The following is a 22841-nucleotide window of genomic DNA, read 5'->3' on the forward strand; positions in this document are numbered from 1 at the left end:
CCCGAACCGAAATCCGAATCGAAGTAGTAAAATACCCGAACGGGTATTAAGTTAGGAGAGATTGGATATCCGAACCCGAACGGGTAATACCCGAACCCGAAAGGATATCCGAAAATAACCGAACATGTGTATACTTACCCTTATATTTCTAGTTTACATCTCTCATTTTATTTAAAATATTTATATTGATGTTAGACATACTTTAAAATCATATAGTATATATATAATTATGGAGAAAATAATTTGATATTCATTTGAAATGCATGTTAAACTTTTTATTTCATATATTAACCAAAGTTACATCCAAAGTTTAAAAACAATAGCCAAATTAATATTTTTATTTTGGAAATGTTATCTCCAAATCTATTAATCATTCAATCTATAAAAAGAAAAATAAATCAGTTAAGTAAAATCTATTATTTTAAATATAAAAACTTTAAAAAAGAAATTTTATTTTATTTCTTTTAAAATCTAAATATCCGAACCCGATCCGAAATAACCGAATCCGAACTAAAATACCCGAACCCGATCCGAAGTTCAGAAATACCCGAACGGTATTATACTCCTATACCGAAATACCCGAAAATCCGAAATACCCGACCCGAACCCCGAACGGGTACCCGAACGCCCACCCCTATCTGAATGAATGCCCAGTTGTGACCACTGATTCCTTATTAATACATTCCTTTTTCATCTTTTTATGTGTATATCTTTTAAGTTTAACTATCTTCTCTCTTTTTTGATTTTTTTTTACATCTCTTGGAACTTCCACTTCTTCGATGGTAACACAAAAATCATAGTGCCCCCATCCATTTTTTCTGATTCCACCACACCTATCGCTTAAAAACAATGAGAAAGAAGTTTTTCTCAATCTTTCTTTTGAAGCGTGACTAATTAGGTCTTTGGACAATGAAAACCATTAACTTATATAAGTACTTCAAAAAGAAAAGTTTTTCTTTCTCTTGAAGCTTCCAAGTCAACTAAGACCAAAAATTGTGTGTTTTAATTTCCAAGTCAATATATGAATTTTCAATACAATGATGCGGTGGAATTTGTGAGCTTGTGTTCTAAGATATTCCATTCACACAATTTTTAGGAAACAAACATAGGTTTATAGATGGATACGGAAATGTTTTAAACAGCTAAATGTAGTCAAAACACCACATAGACTTGCACTCGATCTTATTGATGCAACGATTTTTTTTAAGGAGATTAGAGTAACTGTGATTTGTGAAAGTCTCGTGCCTTCTTTCAGAGTGTCCAACATCATCATCTTGGGACTTCTCAGTAGGCATCTATCTCGGTGGTTGCACGGAGACCATTTAGTTCAGTTACCTTCCTAGGGCATAGAAACTATGCAGTCTGCAAATGTATCAGTCAATAACAGGAAACTTAAAATAGAGTTAGAGGAGAGTTGTAAGAATAAGATTGAGGCTAACCTCGGGGGTGAACTCAGTACATAAGCATCAGCTCTGGTAGTGTTATCGACTCAATCTTCTTGACACCTCCATCTTGCGTATAAGTAGAGGACTCACTGGTGCAGTCTGCATCAGCCTGAGTAAAGGAAGAGAAAGGTGAGTGAAACCAATTTCAAATTGACAAATCAAGAAGCCAGAGACAATGCCTATATACTAACACTTTCAGGTTACCGACGCCTGTGCTACTCTCCTTGTCGAAGGAGAAAGTTCAAGAAGCTGAATTTAGGAAGAGTCGGCCTGCAAATAAATAGTTCTTGTTAGACGCTTATGTGAATGACTATATATGTAAACGCATAGAATCAGATATTCATAGCTATACCTCCAACCATTTTCGTATTAATGTTTGTCTCAACTATGACCTTTGGCTTAAAACCAGTCGAGCCTAATTTAGTACGTAGTTGCACGGCAAGGCCATTGAAAACACTAACTCACCGTTTTGCAACTGCGTGGTATAAGTGTATAAAACAAACCTAGATAATGGCCGGAAGCAATAATTTATTTTTGAGAGTATAACAACATAAGGGGATACAAAGGTCTGACCTGTGAATGCGGATGACTGCCATAACACGTTGAGTGGTCTGGGTTTCTTTATTGTAAGTTGTATTCATTCCCATGACTTCACCTACGATATCTCTGGAACTAAACGGTAGGAGTTATGTCAATTTATGTAAATCTATAAATTAGCAACAACGGTCTAGATCACAATATAAACCCTGGTGCTTCTATCCCGACAAACAATGGCTGAAAGAGGACTTCCGAGCAGAACCTTTCTGCACCAATCGGGATCACCTGACCATCAGGGAGCTCATTAGTCTTCTCGATTGCAGAGCTTGATTTCGCTGTCTCAAATTCCACCGCCACATAGGCAACTTCTCCTTGATGTCCCCTGTAAGAGATTTTAAAACATCTCAGAATGAACAAAGTAACATAAAAAAATTCACCAGAATTTTAAAGCAAACAATCATATAACATCTAAGAACAAAACATAAAGAAATTCACTTGAATATAAATTCCATGTAAAACTATTCATGTCTAGGTAGATCAACAAAACAAAATAAAGCAATTGAGGCAGAACCAATGCCAAATATAAACATATCCAGATCAGAATGTATAAACTACATATAGAATTCACACTTTAACTTGCATAAGCATACGGGAAAAATCTATATATATATATATATATATATAATATATATAATATATATATATAATAATATATATATATAGTATACATTAAGAAAGAAGCCAAACTCCTTAAAAGACTGCACTTTAATGTCTAAGAAGCTAAGAGTAGAAAATAAGCAGAGTTGGGATTAATAATGAACTCCTCAATGACAGGATGTCCTATTAAGTTATTTTACCAAGATTTATTAGTAAAGCTTTCAAGTAGGACGAAATCTGCACTAAGCATGTAACCAAGAGGACTTACTACGTTAGAGATACTTACGTATATATGAATCTAGATCAAGCCCAGAATTACGATTCCCTTCTTTCCAGATATGAACGAAACCTTCAAAATCTGAAAGTCAAAACAATCGAGGTTACTTGTCCATCTCCCAGTGAGCATCATAGTCATCTGAAAACAGATTAGATATTTTCCAGTATTGATAAACAATGAGAAACCACTGGAATGATCTAACACAGATCTAAAAAAAACAGAACAATCGATCTTACATTCACATCAACCGAAATTATATCAACCCACATGAGTTCACCACGGCGCTTGACATTTCTCGCCTCCAGAAACGCAGCACCCTAGCCTCGACGGCGGATGTGCAACCACCGGTCTTCAAGTAGGAGAAGAAAACTCTTGAATTAGCCATAAGATCGCGATTCAGTATATCGACAGAGATATAAATAGAGGATGAATTTGATAGGAGAAGCACTCAAATATTTATACCGATCTGAAACCGTCTCAGAGTGAAGAATGCATCATTCAAGATCTCTTTGTGGGCGATTGAATAAAAAGAAATCAAGACGAACCATTACTCCGCCCGTTTCATACACGGAGAAGCAAATCAAGCGTCACTCGTCGCCGGCACAGGAAAAGGGAGAGACGACAGGGTTAGAGCGAGGCGCTTTGTCTCGGCCCAGTCTAAGTATTGCAAGCGTAGAGCCCAGTAGACATAGAATGAAGAAAGCCCATCAACTAACGCTTCTAAATGAAACGATGAGTTTAAACAGAATGGACACGTGTCAGCACGGAAAATCACTAATTTGTGCGCTGGTAGCTGAGTTGGACACCCCAAGAGGGAATGAAAAGCTTCTTTTATATATAAAGATACTAATGATTCAATAATATTTTTTTGGGGTAAAAAATTCAACAATATTTAATTAAAGATCCTAATTATGGCTTCAAATTATGTAACTGCTTTGTACAAATCTGAATGCAACTAAACGTGACATCAGAGGATGAAATGTTTTTCATGTTTTTTCGATTAAGTGAATGTGGATTACGACTACTAGAAAGATACTGTAAATTTTAAACGAGAAAACGTTTAATTAGTAATGATATTTATTTATTTGTTTGATGGGATATTATCCAATTGTTCGGACAATATATAAACAAACAGTTAAAATCGTCATTCGTCAATCGTCACTCACAGCTTAAGAAAAGCCATTTACCAGTATTACCAGATTACCCCTACAGTCACCATAGGGGACCGATCTCCTCAGAGTTTATCCAACGGGGTAATACCGTAATTTAAAATAGTCCTCCTCCATTGCCGATCAAAAACAGGAAACCAAGGAACGCGCGGTTCGTCTCGATCCCGTTTCTCTCATGGGCTGTCACAGGGACGTCGTTTGATTTCCGATTTCGATTTCGAGCTCTCTTCCTTTGAAACGATCCAATCTCTCATTAAGTCTCGGAGAGAGATTCTGTAACTGCGGGGGAAACTTTTCAATTTTTTGTTTGGTTATTCGCCGTGATTTTGATTCGAAGGTAACGAGGTTTTGTTCTCTCTCTTTTTATTTGATCTCTGAAGTTTGATCCGGGTTCTAGGGCTCCGTTTCTGTGGGTTTCTCTGCTTATTGAAGATGATTGACTTCGTCTCGTGAAGTTGTTATGATTTTTTTTTTTTGATTCACTTCTCTGCTTCTAGGGTTTTATTGTGTTGAAGAGCTTCCGTGTGGATTATATTAAGCTGTGAATTTTTGTTATTTCTAGTTTATTGGGCGTTTTGGTTGCAATCAATTTTGATTCCAAGTTGAGATCATATTGTCTGAAGTTGAGGCATTTGATTAGTAGGCAATGTGGATACGAAGGCATTTAAATGAATTACATTTCTTTCGTCTCAATTCTCAAATTGATCAAGGTGTTGTTGATGATAGCTATTGGTGTTCTTTTTTTTTTACTATCTAACTTTATCATATGGTTTTAGATTAATAAGAAGTGGAATTATAAGATCCTGGAACACATTTCAACTGGATCTCCATTCTCATCTACTTCAGTATAACTTTTGTACATTTGTTAAATTTTGTTCATTATTGGTATAGTTCTTCAATGCGTGGTAGTAGCTTAGTTGCTTAGAAGGAAAAATAATATGGCTCTGAACATGATTCCGGCAGTTTCTGTCTGTGTAAATATGCAACGATTATGTGAAGAACCCACGCACTCCGTAAACAACATATGAAATCCTTGTGTTTCTATTTATGTATATTCTTTTCGATTTTTAAGACTTGGTTAGTACAAATGAAATCTACTATTTGTATTCAAATTCCATTCTCGTGGTCTAGGTTGCACGGGTACGCCTCTTGGGTGCCGTCTCGCGTACCGGGTTCGGCAAGGGGACGGGTACGTCTCGGGTACGCCTAGGAAACGTCCCCGACACATGTAAGGTGAACCCGGGACGGCATGGCTTAAGGGGGACGGGTTTGGTCAGAGATGGGAGACGTCTCAGAGACGTATCCGTTGATTTTTGTGTTAAGAAGCGTATTTCATTTTAATTTGTTTATCCTAGTAGTTCTGAAAATAAAATAAAAAGTTGTTTATCAAATATTAATCGTCTCTTCCACTTCCACATTGTTCTCTTCCATTCTCCTACTTTTATGTCTTTCTCTTTTGACTCTCAACTATATCTCAAGTAAGCATGTTCTTCTTCTTGTCTTCATTTACAACTTTCAGATTTTTTTTTTCTCTATGTGTTTCTGTATACGAGTATGTGATTTCATGTGTTTCTGTATACAACTTGTGTCTTCTTAATTTCTTATCTTGGTGTTTTGTTTTGTGGTTTGTTTTGTGTTGATGTATGTTTAGTTTTGAATATTATCGTTTGTATAACTGTTTATTTTAATATTGGTGGTATAACTAGTAGATGTTTAGCTTATTCTTTTGCTTTCTAAGTGTTTTTAAAACTGTAAGATCATATGTGAAAGATTTTAATATTGTGATTTATATGTAGTTTTACATTATTTATATATATATGTATATATATATATATATATATATATAATATAGCCGTTTCTATGCCCGTACCCGTATCTACAAATTTTAAGTTTGACGTTTCCCGTCCCCGTTCCCGTCCCAGTTTCCGGTCCCCGTCCCGGTCCCGGGGCTGCTTAGCTCGTGGTAAATTGTTCTGGGTCTCACTGAGGGTTTGCTTCTTTTTTGTGTCACTTTTCAGGTGCATCTACTAGTCAACGCGACAGCTGAGAATTTAGCATATATGTCCTGCAACTCTGCAAGCTTGTCATGTACCACTGCGTGTATATTATTTATAAATAAAACAGTGGACTTGCCAAACCTAAGGGAATGTCAGCACCTGGGAAGTTTGATTTTTCTTCTGGTGGGCCAGATAGGCCTTCATACAGGTCTAACCTAGCTTCACAGATGGAAAGATCTAGTAGTTTTCGTGAGACAATGGAACATCCTGTCTCATCTTCTCACGCGAGCATGCTGAGGACCACTTCACCGTTAGCACAAACCGATGTAACAAATTTCTTTCAGTGTTTGCGTTTTGATCCTAAGGTGGTTGCCGCAGATCATAAGTCTATTCGTCAGGTGACTTTAAGCGTCATGTCAATATTGCTCTTGGAATTCAAGGGGATGAATCTCCAAGCACAACGCCGAGAGGGAAGTTAATTCCATCCCCTATACCAGAAGAGATCAAAAGACTAAAGGCTGGTCTACGCGAAAACAATGTGAAGGCCAGGTAGTTTATTACGATAATTTGATAAATTCTCTTTGGAGTTCTGTTTACGTAATTGAATTTTTGTTATTGCAGGGAGCGTGTGAAAATTTTCAACGAAGCTTCGTCTGTATTTAACAAGTTTTTCCCTACTGTACCTACAAAGAAAAGGTCCCGGCCAGAAGGGTTTTCCAGTGACCGCTTGTCTTCAGGGCCAAGTTTAGGTAAAATGGGAATTCAAGGTCAGACTCTGCCTGGTTGTTTTGAGCTTGACCAGCAAAAGGTGGACGAACGACCTAAAAGTGGTGCACTAAATAAGCGGACACGTACTTCCATGGTAATTCCTGATTCTTGTTTGACAAGATATGCTTTGGTGTAGTATCTTTTTGGAGCTGTTTGCACCAAGGATATTGGGTTATACTTCTAGCTGAAGAGGCCTTTTGTGTCATGATGTAGTTTCTATAGGAGCATATCATGGACCAACTTTTGGTGAAATTTGGATTGTTATTATAGAAAAAGCTAGAAATGGTAGTAACAGATAATTATATAGAAACTTCCATCGTAAAAGATAGTTGTGCTTCCAATATTCAATGCATCTTAATGTCATATTCAAGTAAGAATATATTACATAACCTTAGTCCTGCTAGATCTACAGAGTTTCTCAATTGTTTTTTTTTCATGTTCTGACATTAAAAAAATATTTCATTTCGCAGGATGCTGTTCTTGATTTTTGATTCTAACTTTCGAAAGCATCGGGCAGTTTTTATTTATTTAATCTTGAATTCAAAATATTTTAATTTTGCTATTATGTGATTCAGATGGATGTTCGAAATAATGCCATTGTTCGGCAATCAGCTCTAGATAGGGATAAAGAATCAATGAGACTTGCAAATCATACTGCAGTCCAGGGTGAAGATCGATCTTTAATTGGTATTGATGGTTGGGAAAAGTCGAAAATGAAGAAAAAACGATCTGGTATAAAAACAGATGGTCCTTCTAGTTTGGCCGCCAACAAAGCTGTTGATGGTTATAGGGAGTTGAAGCAGGGCATACCGAAATCTGCTGGTGATTCCAGGTTGAGATTGAATGGGGACTCGAACATTTTAAGGTATGGCTTATGTGACATGTATACTGCATCTGAATAATTACTTAAATCCATGTCGCTATCTTCTTAAAAGCGTACTTCAAGTTTACCTGATTTATGTAGTTATTAGCCATGTCTTATGCAAGTTGTCAGTTTATGTACTATTTTTGCTGATTTACATCCTTTCCTTTGTAGTTTAGTAGGAATATTTGTAATGGGATGGCAAAAAATTTAATGGATAGCTACTCGTTGACTATTTAAAATGAATACATAGGTTCTTGTAGAATGTGAACATTAGATTGATGAGCCTTATGCCCTCAAAAAACTTATGCATGTTGGAGATGCAACAGCATTGCCTCTATAAACCTACGCAGTGACCTTAACTCGGGGATTGCTTTAATCCATTTTGAGTGATTATGGAATTTAGGTTGGTGGCTGAAAATATGCTGAAATCCTTTGTTTAATTGATCGATTACTTTATCTCTTCTTTCCCCCATCATTCATTTCTCCGCCTTCTGTCAATGAAGGTTATTGCGACTCTGTTTTGTGGGTCATTCAATTGGTAACTGTTTCTGTTTTAAATTTTTTGTGCAGGCATGGGGCGGCGAATGGTGCTGTTCCATATGGAAGATCTGATAGCTTTTCTCAGCAGACAGGTTTGGCAGGGCGTTCCTTGCTCTCCAGGGATTCTGATCACAATTTGTTGTACAATGAGAAGAGAGAGCGAGCTATTGGCTCAGATAAGGAAAGGGTGAATCACAGGGTTATCAACAAGTATGTGTTAACAAACTCGCAATCACACACCTGTCAATTTTTCGCTAGACAACATTCTCCAATCTTTATAATTCCTCTTACCCTCCGGTGGGTTCATTTCAGGTCAAATATTCAGGATGAATCGAATTCTTCAAGCCCAACTTCAAACCCAAAAATAAGTGTTTCATTTCGTGGTCCGAGATCAGGATCAGGGCTACCGCCGAAACTTTCTCCAGTTGTCCACAACACTCCTTCTCCAAGTGATTGGGATATTTCTGGCTGTACAAACAAACCTCCATTGTTGGCTGGAGTTCCCAATCGCAAGCGTATGACATCAAATCGGTCTTCATCACCACCTGTCACTCAATGGGCCAGTCAAAGACCACAAAAGATATCCCGTTCCGCAAGGAGAACGAACTTGATCCCTATTGTTTCAAGCAATGACGACGTTCCTTCACCAGATAACGTGTCAGATGCTGGATTTCATAGACCCTCGCCAGCAGCTTCACCGCAGATGAAAATTAAAGCTGAAAATAGCTTGTCTACGACAGCTTTATCAGGAAGCGAAGAATCTAGCCCCCATGAGATCAAATCTAAAGACAAGGGGAAACAATCTGATGAATTCAATGGGAAACCTGCTCTGAATGTTCCTAAACTTTCCATCACTGGTTTACAATCCAGAAAAAACAAGCTTGGGGATGGTATAAGGAGACAAGGAAGGACAGGCCGGGGTTTTGGTTCAACAAGGTCTGTCAACCCAATGGGAGGTATGAGACATGGAACAGCAAAACAACTTCGCAGTGCAAGAAATAGTTCTGACACGAATGAGAGGTAGGGAACCCTACCTCTAGTACTTCTCTTTTCCATTATTAATGTAGGTGTAAAAGTTTTTGTTTTCATGAGGTTTATCTCCTAGCTTATAACACACGATCTCTGCAGCAGGGTAGGTCGTCCACCCACTAGGAAACTCTCTGACCGCAAAGCTTACAAACGTCAGAGAAGTACATCGTCAAATGCTGCTCCAATCGATTTTCTTGGTCAGTTCAGTTAATCAGATTGTTCTTTGGCATGATTGATTTTTCTTCCATTCTTTTATTTATGATTTTTTTTTTAATTAGTTATTAGAACTTGAGCTTTTGATCAATGGAGAAAGGTTGTTGCGATTGAAAGAATCTGTATATTGCTCAAGTTAGTTACAACAATGTACAAGAAGAAGTATTTATACAACCGGTTCAGTAAAAGGAAGCTAAACCGGTCATCGAACTAAACCAAATTTTAATCTCTTAACCATAATCTAATACCCTCCCCTCAAGATGGAATACATAGACTATGGATTCCAATCTTGCTAATCAAGCTCTTGAATAAACCGGGTTGAACAGGCTTCGTGAAGATGTCAGCAAGTTGAAGCTCGGATCGAACGTGCAAGGCTTTCATGAAACCGCTCTGCAGCCGCTCGCGAACGATGTGACAATCTATTTCCACGTGCTTGGTCCTTTCATGATAGACAGGGTTGGACGCGATGTACAAGGCTGATTGATTGTCACAGAAAAGTGTAGCAGGTGAGATAGGAGTGCAGTCCATCTCGATCAGCAAAGCAGTTAACCATATCAGCTCACATGTAGCATCAGCCATAGCCCTGTACTCTGCTTCCGAGCTGCTACGAGATACAGTTGGCTGTTTCTTTGCACGCCAAGAAATCAAAGAATCACCTAAGAACATGCAGTAGCCAGTGATGGATTGCCTTGAGTCAGGACAAGACGCCCAGTCCGCGTCAGAGTAGGCAGTGAGTTTGATGGTTGAAGCTGCTGAATAGAAAAGTCCTTGAGCGGGATCATTCTTCAAATAGCGAAGAACTCTGTTCGCAGCTTGAAGATGATCAGTCGTAGGAGCAGACATAAACTGACTGAGCTTGTGAACTGCATAGGTGATGTCAGGTCTTGTGTGAGTCAAGTACAGCAAACGACCCACAAGTCTCCGATAGACAGAAGCATCTGGTAAAAGATCTCCAGATGATGCAGAAAGCTTCAAATTCGGCTCCATCGGAACAGAGACTGGTTTGCAACCTAGCATTCCAGCTTCTTCTAATAATTCCAAGCAATACTTCCTCTGATTCAACGAAATGCCAGAGGAGTTGCGAGCAATCTCAAAGCCTAAGAAGTACCGAGCTTGACCAATATCACGCAGCTTGAATGCAGACTTCAAAACCATCTTGAACTCTTCAGAAGCATCATCATTGTTAGAGACAATGAGGATATCATCTACATAAACCAACACTGCAAGATAGGCGTCTTTCGTGTGTTTGATGAAAAGAGAGTGGTCAGAATGAGTCTGACGAAAGCCATCACCCAAAATCACACTAGATAGCTTGTTATTCCACTGTCTTGATGCCTGTTTCAAACCATACAGAGATTTATGTAATCGACAGACTGAGTTAGGAGGAACCTTCTTTCCAGTGAGTTCTTCATAACCTTGAGGAAGACGCATATATATCTCCTCATCCAAATCACCATTGAGAAATGCGTTACTGATGTCCAGTTGGTGAAGACCCCATCCTTTAGCTGCTGCAACACCCAAAAGAAGGCGAAGTGTGCCAAGCTTTGCAACCGGAGAAAACGTGTCAAGATAGTCTAGCCCTTCAAGTTGTGTATATCCTTTCGCAACCAGACGAGACTTCGGTCTCTCCACAGTACCATCAGCCTTATACTTGTAGGTGTTGATCCACTTGCAACCAACCGGATGCTTACCTGGAGGCAACTCACAAACAGACCAAGTACCAGTCTCTTCTAGAGATGTCATTTCAGACTTCATAGAATTTCGAAACTCATCAGACAGAACAGCCTCTTGGTAATTTTTAGGTGGTTTGGTAGTAGAAATGGAAAGAATGAAATTTCTGTGGGTTGTATCGAACTTATCATAGGAAAGGAAGGCTGAAATGGGATAAGAAGTGGTGTGTATAGGATGAACTGGCTCCGAAGACCCTTTTTGCAACAGATAACAGTGATATTGATCAAGATAAGCTGGTGCTCTAACTTGTCTACGAGACCTAGTTTCATTCCTAGTTCCTGATGGTAAAACAGAATTCGAAGCAGATGCAGTAGGAATAGAAGATGAAAACAGAGCATCAGAACTATCAGATGGAATAAAAATAGGATCTAGATGAGGATCCGGAAACATTGAAGAATCAATATCAGAGCCTAAGTCAAAAAATGCAGGAAATGAAGACTCAGGAACAGGCAATGGTAAAAAATCTTGATCAAAGAAAGTAGCATGTGCAGAAGAAACCGAATTTTTGTGATAAGGAAACACAGTTTCATGAAAAATGACATTACGAGTTATCGAAATCGAAAGAGAGTCAAGATTTAAAACCTTGTAACCTTTGTAACCATCTGGATAACCAAGAAAAACGCAGGGTTCAGCACGAGGAGTAAATTTATTTCGATCTTTATCCAGAGTAGAAGAGTAACACAAGCAGCCAAACACTTTAAGATGATCATAGAGAGGCAAGCGATGATTAAGTATTTCAAAAGGAGACTTATCATTTAATAGCGGAGAAGGAGTTCTATTGATCAAATACACAGCAGTTTGAACACATTCACCCCAATAAACCAAAGGAACTCTCGATTGAAATAACAATGCTCTAGCTACATTCAAAATATGCTGATGTTTTCTTTCAACTACAGAGTTCTGCTGGGGAGTGTATGGACATGAAAAATAATGCATGATTCCTTTTGCACGTAAAAGATCAGTGAAGGCCAGTTCAGGAGCATTATCAGATCTAATGGATTTAACAGAAATCTTATATTGAGTCTGAACAAATGCAAGAAACTCTGGAAAGATAACAGAAACAGAACCTTTGTCTTTTAAAAGATATAACCAAGTAGCACGAGAACAATCATCCACCAAAGTTAAAAAATATCTATAACCATCATGAGTACAAGTAGAGAAAGGACCCCATATATCAATGTGAACAAGATCAAATGGGTTTTTAGAAAGATTTTGTAAAGATGGAAAAGACAGACGTTTTTGTTTTGCTAATGGACAAACTGAACACAAACGACTATGATCATGCTTCGGAGAAGGGATGTTTAAAATCTTTGAAAGAGCTTGAATCTTGGCTAGAGAAGGATGTCCAAGACGCTGGTGCCACACATCAGATGAAACTTGAAGCAGAGGAATATCAACAGAAGACGAAATTGAAGCAGACAATGAAGATGCAGAAGATGCATGAGACGCAGATGAAGAAGACGACTCCAGGACATACAGATTGTTCTGGAGGTTACCCTTCCCAATCGTGTAATCCAGAGTACGCTCCTGAAGAAAAAATGGATTATTAGGAAAGATGAAACATGAGTGCGCAGAAAACAAAACAGCAATATGGCTGTTACGAGTAAGAGCACTAATGCTCAAAAGATTGAACTTGAAATGTGGTATATACAACACATCAAAGAGAGTCAATTGATCAGAGATTATAACAGAGCCAGAAGTAGTAACAGGAATACGGGTACCATCAGGAAGAGTCACAAACGTGTCACTAATAGTCCTAGTTGTTTGAAAAGATTTTATATTTGCACTAACGTGACAACTAGCACCAGTATCAATGATCCACTCATCGTTGCAAAAAGTAAGGCCATGTTCGGTTCCAGCAGAAATGAAATGGGAATTGATATAGTGAATAGTACCTGAAGAAGGATGAGATAAAGGTAAATGAGGGACGAGATGGGGTTGTGGTTTTGGTGTAGAGACTGTTCCATCAGAGAGTTGAATTGTACTTGCTGAAGCCTGAGAAATATTGTCAGGGAAACTCTGTGGAGGAGCACCCAAAACACTTAGAAGACGACTGACTTGTTCTGTAGTGACTGTCCCCAAATGTGCACCTTGATGATTCAAGAGATCAATCCCACCAGTATCTTTAACTATCACGTTTGCAACACTCTCTTGTCGTGAGGTAGCTGGTTGTGCTTTCACAGAAGCAGCAGGCTGAGTAGATGGTCTAGAAGAGCCAGCATTGGAACGATATCCTTGTGGATAGCCATGAAGCTTATAACAGCGATTGACTGTATGTCCAGCAATACCACAGTGAGAACAGATAGGACGCTGCTTGTTACGATTGTAACCAGAGTTATATGCAGCAACCACTTCATCTGTAGATGTCGTTTGGGAGACCTGAAAAGCCACTCCACTAGAACTCTTCATAGATCGCTGACGTTCTTCTTGAGAAACAAGATTGAAAACACGAGACATGTTCGGCTTAGGATCCATCATCAGAATTTGACCTCGAGTAGCAGTGAATGTATCATTCAAACCAGTGAGAAACTTCAAGATCTTATCTTGTTGTTCTTTATCAGCTATCCTTTTCATGCTCAAACAATCAAAACGCCCACAACAGCAAGTAGAAGGATTCTCGTGATTCTTCAGTTCCTCCCACAATTGCTTCAGACGTGTGTAGTATTCACTCACTGTATGAGAGCTCTGTATTTCAGCAAAGATTTGTTGCTTGATCTCAGCTGTCCTCGGTCCATCACTCTGCTTGAACTGATCATGAATGTCAAGCCACATCTGACGTGCTGTAGCAAGATACATTATGCTTTTGGCAATAGATTTCTCAACAGCATTCACTATCCAAGTACACACAATGTTGTTACATCGTGACCAAGAAGCATAATCCGGATGACCTTCAGAGATTTCCGGATAAGTACCATCAACAAACACAGCTTTGTTCCTAGCGCCTAAAGCCATTAGCATCGATCTACGCCAGGTATTGAAATTCCCTAAACCAGCAAGTTTCTCAGAGACAAGGGAGATACCAGCATGATCGGCACTGTGAACATACAGAGGATTCGAGTTAGGATCGAGGAGAGATGCCGAAGGGGGTGGATCATCAGTAGATGCGTGATTCGCCATGAGAAAGAATCCAGAAAAGAAGAAATCGATTGCGCGAGAAGAGAAACGCAAATCGAAGGTCAATAAGAAGAGAAAGAAAGAATCAGAATCGCGATTGTAACAGAGATGAACTGATAAATCGCAAAAAGATCAAGGAAATACAGCTCAACAAAGAGATCAATCAAACTCCGAATCGAGAGACTCATTGAGAAGAAGGAGCTGAGACGAAGAAGATGAGCTGATTTTCCGAGAAAGCGAAGCGAGAAAGCGATGATTTCACCGCTCTGATACCATATTAGAACTTGAGCTTTTGATCAATGGAGAAAGGTTGTTGCGATTGAAAGAATCTGTATATTGCTCAAGTTAGTTACAACAATGTACAAGAAGAAGTATTTATACAACCGGTTCAGTAAAAGAAAGCTAAACCGGTCATCGAACTAAACCAAATTTTAATCTCTTAACCATAATCTAATATTAGTTGGCTCAGATGATGGGCATGAAGAGCTACTAGCTGCTGTTAACTCGGCTATAAACTTCGGTAAGTAAATTTCCGTGGTCCTCGTTTCTGTTATTTTTTTTTGTTTCAAATTTTCTTCTCTAGAATAATTTGTTTTGTTCTTTTATGCAGCTCAGAATTTTCCTAGCTCTTTCTGGAAGCAAATGGAGCGATACTTTTGCTTTATATCTGATGCACATGTCAAACAGCTGGTATTTCGTTGTCCTTATAAGAAAGATAAAGATTATACAATTCAGACCTCATAGTTTAAAGGATGTGACAGATCAGTTATATATGTCTCTATGAATATGCATAGTACTTGAGGTGTATACTACTAACGTTCTACGTCCTGCATAATAGTCTAGTGGGGTGGGATGTAAATGTGCTGCAAAGGATTACTCTTGGGAAGAATTCGATAATACTAGCAGATTCATTATGCGTGTGTATACGTTGGTTTCATTGGGGGAAAACCGAAAATGTGAAAATGGTAGGAAGTGTGTTATACGTGATTTGCAGTGTGTTATTCGTGATCTGACGATAGAAATTTTCGTTTTCCTTTAAAGTTTGGTTAAATATAATTACACAGCTCTAATAGACCGACTCTCCATTTGTGATAAATGTGATAACCATTTTCTCTTGTCAGGGTGACCTCTCCTCCATGGGAAGTACACCAGTCGGGTCAGCTTCAGACTTCGATGGTCGTGACATATTTTCCGAGGAACTTACGACCAGCAGAGAGGATTCTAAAGCTACGCCCCTTTATCAGAGATTGCTATCAGCTTTAATTTCGGAGGACTCAACCAGTGTAAATGATGATTTACAATTTGGAGCGGGGGATGAGTCAGAACTCAGTGTTTTGAACCATATGGAGTTCAATGGTTATGGAAGTGATAGACCGGAACTTGATGAGCTAGAAGATAATGTGTCTGTTATGACGCGCAAGGGTATTAATAGCTCAGCTCACAATGTCAGTGGAAGATTTTCAGATCATATATCCAGCGACTTCTCAGACATTCCATATGAAAATTTGGGGATAGATGAGAAGATTTATATGGAAGCACAGTCTATTGGAATTTGCTTGGAACCCATGGTATATTCCCCAATCCCCAGGAGTTCAATCACTTTTGAAATGCTGCTTACTGATGTTATTGGGTTTGGATTCGGATTGATGTGTTGTCATTGTGTTTTGCTGCAGGCTAATATTTCAAACATGGAGGATGAAGGAATTGTTGAAGAGATCAAAACGCTAGAGGAGGCTATCTACGAGGTGGTATGTTTTCTCACGTGTTTTATCTTCCTTTTCTTTAACAGCTTATCGCTTTAAATCTACCTTGTTCCTTTTTTTAATGTTGTACGTGTAAAAAGCCAGACTTCTACTGTGTTCTCAAGATAGCTAACTTTGTGTTGTCAATCTCAAAACTTAAGGGTTCTAAGAAGAAAGAGATGTTGAATCGGCTACTAAAGCCTGCCCTAGAAATGAAAGAACGTCAGGAGAAGTATGAATTTTTCTTTCTTCTGCTTTTCTTGCACGCCCTTAGTGATCTGGACTTGTGTGATCTGAACGAATTTTTTCTCATGTTTTTTCCCTTACATAGGGAGTTTGATCGGCTCGGTTATGAAAAACTCGTCGAAATGACATATGAAAAGAGCAAGGTGAATTCATTATATTCAGTTTTTGTTTGCCTTTTCAGATGCACTTTCTCAATTTATTCCAAAATATCATGTTGTGATAATTCTGTATGGATTTTTGTTTTACAGGCAAGTCGGCGTCATCACTCCGTAAGTGGAAAGGGTTCGGCTAACAAGATATCAAAGCAAGCCGCATTTGCCTTCGTGAGAAGGACGCTTGGAAGATGTCGTGAATTTGAAGAGACGGGCAAAAGCTGCTTTAGTGAGTCTACATTTAAGAATATCCTCGTTGCCGGGTTGACACAAATTGAAGACAACCCCATGGACAAGGAGTCGATGGGATCACAAAAACCGAGCTCATCATCGGCACTGCGAATGACGCATAATACGGAGAACTACGCCAATTCTTCTGAAAATGCGAAAGATGAAACAATGTGGTCAAACAGAATGAAGGAGAGAGAGTTGCTACTTAATGATGTGGGTGGTGCACCACTCTCAAGCAGTACAAAAGGAAAGAGAAGTGACAGAGATGGAAAAGGACATGCGTCTTCATCAAGAGGTGGAGCAACTAACAGGATCGGTCGGCCTGCACTGTCCAATAATGCCAAGGGCGAACGTAAATCGAAAACAAAACCGAGGCAGAAAACAACTCCCATGTTTTCTTCTCCTTCTTCTTCTGTCAATATCCTGGAGCAGAACAGAACATCACAGTCCAAACCAACTAATAGCAGCAACAGCGAGTTTAGTAACTTGGAGACACTGGACGAGTCAGAGCCTCTTGACCTATCTGGCCTGCAGATACCAGACGGTTTAGGTGGTCCAGATGATTTCGATGCGCAAGCAGGAGATCTAAGCTCGTGGTTGAACATCGATGACGATGCGTTACAAGATAATGATATTGATCTCCTTGGACTTCAAATACCCATGGATGACCTTTCAGACTTGAACATGATGGTATAAGCTCCCCCTCTCCATCATTATTTCTGTACAGTCCCGTCTGTTTTGTACCATTATTAGCGACCAAGAAGACAAGGAAAAGGGAAAAACAAGTTTTGGTCCCCAGAATGAATAACCAGTCACCAGTATCGGTTATTCGGGTTGGTTCCCAACAAACCAGCCCATATAGCTTCATCATCGTCGTCGTCTTCATGTGTAGGGGTTATATCTCTCTCTCTCTCTCTTTTCTTATAGTTCTTGATTAGTGAAACTGTTTTTGTTTATTGGTGACGGGTGGTGGTGAATTTGGCTCCGGCTGTTAAGATAGGTCGGTAGTTAACTTTTACATCGTCAGGAAAGAAAGACTGATAGTAATGTTGTGTAGTGATATATAGATAAGTCTCAGGTTTTCTTCATCTTCATCTTTGATCTCTGGGATTTTGTAGCTTTCATAAACTCAGAACCATTATTGTTGCCTCTGTACATACATTTTCTGTTCCTCAAATAAAATTCAGCTTCTAGTAATAAACATGTCATAAAATAATTCTTTTTGTTATTTGTATTTCTGTAAATGTACTTTCTTATGTAAATGGCAGGCATTTTTAAAAATCTCAACGTTGAAGCAAAAACGAAAAATCACAAAAATAAGCCTTTTTTTACAAGTAGTTTTTTTTCATCTTTCTTTAGATATGAGAGTGAGAGTTGCGTTTATAGCGTTGCGGTTGGTTTTGGACACAGCTTGCTTTAGCGTCACGGTAGGAGACGCGCTAACACTTCGTCTTTGCTGCTCAATCACAAGCTCGTTCGCAAACCACTCTATTTTATCTGAATTACTCATTTCACCGATCCTTTTGCTTCCGAACAACACCGATTCAACATTGTTCTGCTTCAACATCTCATCAGCAATCTCAGTAAGTTTCTTTACATTCTCTGCTCTCGGATCCGTATCAACATTCGGCCCACAAGCTCCTAGTCTCGATCCGTTTGCCTGCTGCACCACAATATTTTTTTTCTTATGATATTTTTCATCCAAACGCCAATATGAAAAAATGGAGAACGTTTCACGAAACAAACCTGAATACGAACGTAGTTGCTGCTCCGGTAAGGCCCAAAGCCCATAGCAACGGCCTGATCAACAAACTCAGCAGATCCATCACCAGAGATCCTCGCCATGGGCCTGGCCCATTCTTTTACCCGCCAGTTTTTAACTTGCTCATAATCATAATTCACTTCAAAAAGCTGACCAGTCCCAAGCGACAACACCAGCATATCCTCCACCCCCATAACCGCCGGAAACTCCTGTTTGTTATGGAACACGTGCGTTATCGCCGCCGCGGTGGGATTACTCATCGCGAGCCCACCTCCAACCGCAACGCACCGCGTTTTCCCGTCGATGGAGGACGTGCGAACCGGATCGAACGTCCCGGCTCCGCCCACGTGGCGCGGCAGATATCCCGGAGACGGAAATCGAAACTGTCGCTCTCCAGCGCGTCGGCGCGCGAGAACAGAAGCGGCGCGGTGCTGGAGAGATCGTAGCAGGAGATGAGGATCGGTTTCAGTGTGTCTTTGAGCGTCAGATCGGCGAACGACGCTTTCATTGCTTTCTCCAGCTTCGCCGTCGCGGCGGAAACGGAAGAGGACGAGGAGGATGATCCCGATCTCATGACGCGTTTGATCGCCGCTCCTGCTCCTACTCCTCCGCCTGATCTGTAGAAACTCTCTGCGTTGTTGATGAGGAACTTCCACGTGTCCTCCGCCTTGAAAATCGGGCGGTTACCGTCTCTGGTCGCGAACATCATCGCGGAGAACACGCCTCCGATACCTGATCCGGCGGCGACGTCGAAGTAATCCGCGATACGAGCGTTCGGATCGCCGGATTTCTCTTTCAGCATCTGCTCAAGATAGATCAGAGATTTTCCCGCCAAAAGACCTCTCATCCCGCCGCCGTCGATGCTCAACACGCAGATTCTCCCTCTCGGACTCCTGAACGAAGAAGAAGACGGAGTCCCGGGGAGAACGGCGCCGTTCGGAGTCAACGGGGATCTCGGAGAAGGTCCTGCGTCGGAAGAATCGGGACCGGGTCGTAACGGACTACGAGGAATCCAAGATAGCCTAGGGTCTTCGTAACCGAAGAGAAACTTGCTCTCAAGGATAGAGAAGATCTCGTAGCTGAGCTTACCATCGGAGGAGTCGATGAACGGTTCGTGAGACCGAGCCGTCGAGAGAGTTGGACTGGCTTGAGTCCTCTCTTGGTTTCCGGGAGTGTTGGGAGCTGTGTGGTTGACGAAATGCTTCTTCTTCTTATTCTCCTTGGAGGAAACCGCCAATGGCGGTGGCTTATCGTAGCGTCGATTCATCAGAACCGTTTTAAGAGAGAAGCTACCACAAACTTTGAAGCTTCCTCGCAGCAATGGCTGAGTTTGAAACTTAAATTTTCTTTTTTTTTGTGTTCAAAGGAAAAAGAAAATAGAGAAGAAGATGAAGGCTAGCATGACATGGCTAAGCACTACTCGAAAGGTCTCGCTCCCACGTCCAACGTCGCCTCCAGCAAATTAGGTCAGTATATGATTTTTAATTTCTTATTTTACGATTATTTTATTTCAGTTTTGGTTGAATATCTTACCAGTTTATCATGGTTGGCAGATATACGAATTAATTAAATATGAGAGCATGTTTAAACGAATCACTTGTAGAATATGTTTTGAGAGAAAGAAACAGTCGTCAAAAATATCTACACCCCACTCTGTTTTCAATTAAATTGTCAATAACGTATTTCACATTTACTCACTTCAATCTCAGTTCTCACACCGAAACGTTTTGTTCACTAAACTTAATAACTCAGTTCTTATTATTTAAACCAACACATCATCAAAGACAAAGGTGAATTGATTATTCAAAACTGAAGTCAATTTTGAATCATTAGAAGAAAAAAAACACGAAGAGATAGATAATGAATCTTCTTTTTCCACATAACATTCCAATCCAAAGTATCTCATCGCTTATGAGAGCTCCAAGTGGAAAATTTAAAAAAAATAAAACTGAATTAAGCACTCTCATGTATCTCATATTATCTCTATGATCTTAAAATTACAGCAACACCACAGATTTATATAACTATATATATAGATTGTAGGTGATCCAGATCATCAGTTTTCAACTGGAAGTTAAAAACAAAGAAATCTCAGATGAAAACAGTAACGACCACCACCTGATGATGATGTCTACCTGGAGAGCTTAAACGGAGAATGTACCAGAGAGATTCTTAAGCGTTGCAAGCGGAGACCCTGCATTTGTGAAGTATGACGCAAGATTGATCCCCGAGTTGTTGTCGTACTTCTTCACGAAAGGATGTTCCTGAGGAGGATGATTTCCACATTAGAATTGGATTGAAAACGATATTAAAAGGGGACTTATATGTAAAAGACAAACCATTAGTTCCCTTGCAGAGCTTCGACTGTTCGGGTCCTTTTGCAAACTGAAAGAGAGTGCAGAGTTTAAGTAGAAATATCTTTAAATTAGTAAACTACTCAGGTGAGATGAATGAATATGAAAGGAAATATAAAGAGAGAGTATATTTTACCAAGTGGAGATGAATGAAGATAACTCAGGGGAGAAACTGTCTGAAGGAAGAGTTGGTGGTGGTTGGTCCACGATTGCTTCCATCAACTCGAAAACACTGCTCCATGTTTCCTCTTCATCTGGTGGCAAATAAGGAAACTTCCCTGTTGCGCATTCAAGCACTACTAATCCCAAGCTCCATATATCGCTTTTGTTACCGTACTTGTTCCCAACGATTCTCTCTGGCTGTTCAAATTAGTAAGAGATATTGTTCATAAGTGTGTTTACTAGTCAAAATGCTCTCACAATGGAGGGCAAAGAGAGATACTTACAGACATATAGTTGTAAGTCCCGACAAAGGTGTTTGCTAAACCAGCGGTGTTCGTCATAACGGTACTCACACCAAAGTCAGTGATCTTGACCTCTCCTCTGTGGTTGATCAACAGATTGGATGGTTTCAAGTCACGGTGGATGATGTGCTTATCGTGATGAAGATAGATCAGTCCCTGAAGCACCTATTATCAAAGAAAATCGATACATTAAAAAAAGTATCGGTACCACTAATTAATGCTGCCTGCATCTATGGTTACTTACTTGTTTAAAGATGGCAGAAAGATAGGACTCAGGGATGGTTTTGACTGATTTGAGGAAGTCTTCTAGAGATCCACCGTCCATGTACTCCAAGATGAGGGAGATTGCGCCATTATCATAGAAGGATTGGTATGAGGTCACAAGGTACGGACATTGTGAAGACTGGTTTATTTTCAGCTCTTGTGCAATTGACTTGCGAATCGCTTCATCAACGTTTAGTTGAATGACCTAATTTAACACAGCAAATCAGAGGCATCATCATATAAGAAAGGTTAAGCTGAAAAGGAAGAGGAAGTAGCAGTTACCTTCAAGGCGAAGAATTGACCAGTCCACTTGTGTTGAACAAGCTGTACAACGCCACTGCTTCCTTTACCAATGAATTTAACCATGTCTAAATCCGACAAGCTCAACTCATCATCCGCTGGCTTAATCGGAGACAGCTGAAAACACACAGAGATCACAAACGAAAACAGAGATTATTACAAAACAGTAATCATTACAAGAAACGCGCTTTAGTGATGTATTATCTATCTAAAAACTATTAAGCAACCATCTTGAAAAGAAAGCAAATCATAACAAGAAATGAGCTTTGTGATGTGTTACCTATCTTAAAAAAAAAAAAAACTTAAAATTAACGATCTTGAAAAGACAGAAATCACAAAAGAGACATGAGCTTTGTGGTGTGTTCTCTATCTAAACACTACTAATACCGATCTTGAAAAGACAGCAATCATAACAAGACTTAAGCTGTGTTCCTGCTAGAAGCTAAAAAAAAGTAACGACCTTTGAGAAGTTTCATGTCATGATCAGATCCAACAACCACATTATAATCGAACTCCCCCCCACTAACCTAACACTCAGTAAAATCTTCATTACACAGTTCGAAACCAATAAGAGACTTACAGCTTCAGGCTCAGACTGAGAGACGATACGAACTCCATCCTTGTTAACTCGCAGATCTCCATCCTTGAACGTCCCGCTCTGCGTCCTACGGAAATGAACAAAAAACCCCTAAGTTCACTCCAAATCCACACACGAAGACTCTCGTAATACATCTATAAATAGATCTACTCATGAAGCAAAATCGAGAGATAGATACAAGAATTTGGTGATGGATTGCTCGCCAGCTGGAGGGATTGAGAGCTTGAGATTATTGCTGAATCCACCCTTCTTCATCCTCTTCTTCTTCTTCTCTTAGCTTCCTCCCACCTCTTTTTTTATTTATCTCGACACGAAGTCATTAAATATAAAAGTAATACAACACTTTATGCGTAATCATGGAGACTAGTCAGCATTAGGAAGGAAAG

At 39.6% G+C, this 22841-nt stretch overlaps 3 protein-coding genes and 1 long non-coding RNA gene across 7 annotated transcripts; 1 reads left to right on the forward strand and 3 right to left on the reverse strand.

Moving 5' to 3' along the window:
- Nucleotides 1-711: 711 nt before the first annotated feature.
- LOC130508159 (uncharacterized) lies at nucleotides 712-3568 on the reverse strand. Of its 4 annotated transcripts, none has more exons than XR_008942743.1 (8): nucleotides 3379-3568; nucleotides 3153-3287; nucleotides 2926-2997; nucleotides 2019-2364; nucleotides 1798-1920; nucleotides 1637-1715; nucleotides 1440-1554; nucleotides 712-833 (listed from the first exon to the last, which is right to left on the reverse strand). It is a non-coding gene; the product is annotated as an uncharacterized LOC130508159 (long non-coding RNA). The 4 variants fall into 4 exon arrangements; XR_008942742.1 differs by lacking the exon at nucleotides 712-833 and adding an exon at nucleotides 1061-1362 and having other exon boundaries at nucleotides 2926-3054; XR_008942741.1 differs by lacking the exon at nucleotides 712-833 and adding an exon at nucleotides 1061-1362 and having other exon boundaries at nucleotides 3153-3265; nucleotides 3379-3565.
- A 606-nt stretch (nucleotides 3569-4174) lies between these two features.
- LOC108842634 (uncharacterized) lies at nucleotides 4175-17914 on the forward strand. Its single transcript, XM_057003435.1, is given in 15 exon segments — nucleotides 4175-4422; nucleotides 6104-6475; nucleotides 6478-6631; nucleotides 6704-6944; nucleotides 7426-7715; nucleotides 8286-8465; nucleotides 8568-9275; nucleotides 9384-9481; nucleotides 14803-14862; nucleotides 14953-15032; nucleotides 15464-15910; nucleotides 16016-16090; nucleotides 16246-16316; nucleotides 16416-16473; nucleotides 16579-17914. Coding segments are annotated over 14 exon segments (3537 nt in total). The 5' UTR covers nucleotides 4175-4422; nucleotides 6104-6231; the 3' UTR covers nucleotides 17410-17914.
- On the reverse strand, nucleotides 17802-20184 carry LOC108843549 (patatin-like protein 8). The gene is given in 3 exon segments (XM_018616772.2): nucleotides 17802-18373; nucleotides 18460-18806; nucleotides 18809-20184. Coding segments are annotated over 3 exon segments (1596 nt in total). The 5' UTR covers nucleotides 19743-20184; the 3' UTR covers nucleotides 17802-18058.
- A 145-nt stretch (nucleotides 20185-20329) lies between these two features.
- On the reverse strand, nucleotides 20330-22814 carry LOC108843550 (mitogen-activated protein kinase kinase 2). Its single transcript, XM_018616773.2, has 8 exons — nucleotides 22634-22814; nucleotides 22438-22522; nucleotides 21840-21974; nucleotides 21538-21762; nucleotides 21276-21458; nucleotides 20966-21189; nucleotides 20815-20860; nucleotides 20330-20739 (listed from the first exon to the last, which is right to left on the reverse strand). Exons 1-8 carry the CDS (start codon nucleotides 22708-22710, stop codon nucleotides 20620-20622), a joined length of 1095 nt encoding a protein of 364 aa, XP_018472275.1. The 5' UTR covers nucleotides 22711-22814; the 3' UTR covers nucleotides 20330-20619.
- Nucleotides 22815-22841: the final 27 nt, after the last annotated feature.

The sequence above is a fragment of the Raphanus sativus genome, chromosome 2 (genome assembly GCF_000801105.2).
Source record: "Raphanus sativus cultivar WK10039 chromosome 2, ASM80110v3, whole genome shotgun sequence".
Taxonomy (NCBI): domain Eukaryota; kingdom Viridiplantae; phylum Streptophyta; class Magnoliopsida; order Brassicales; family Brassicaceae; genus Raphanus; species Raphanus sativus.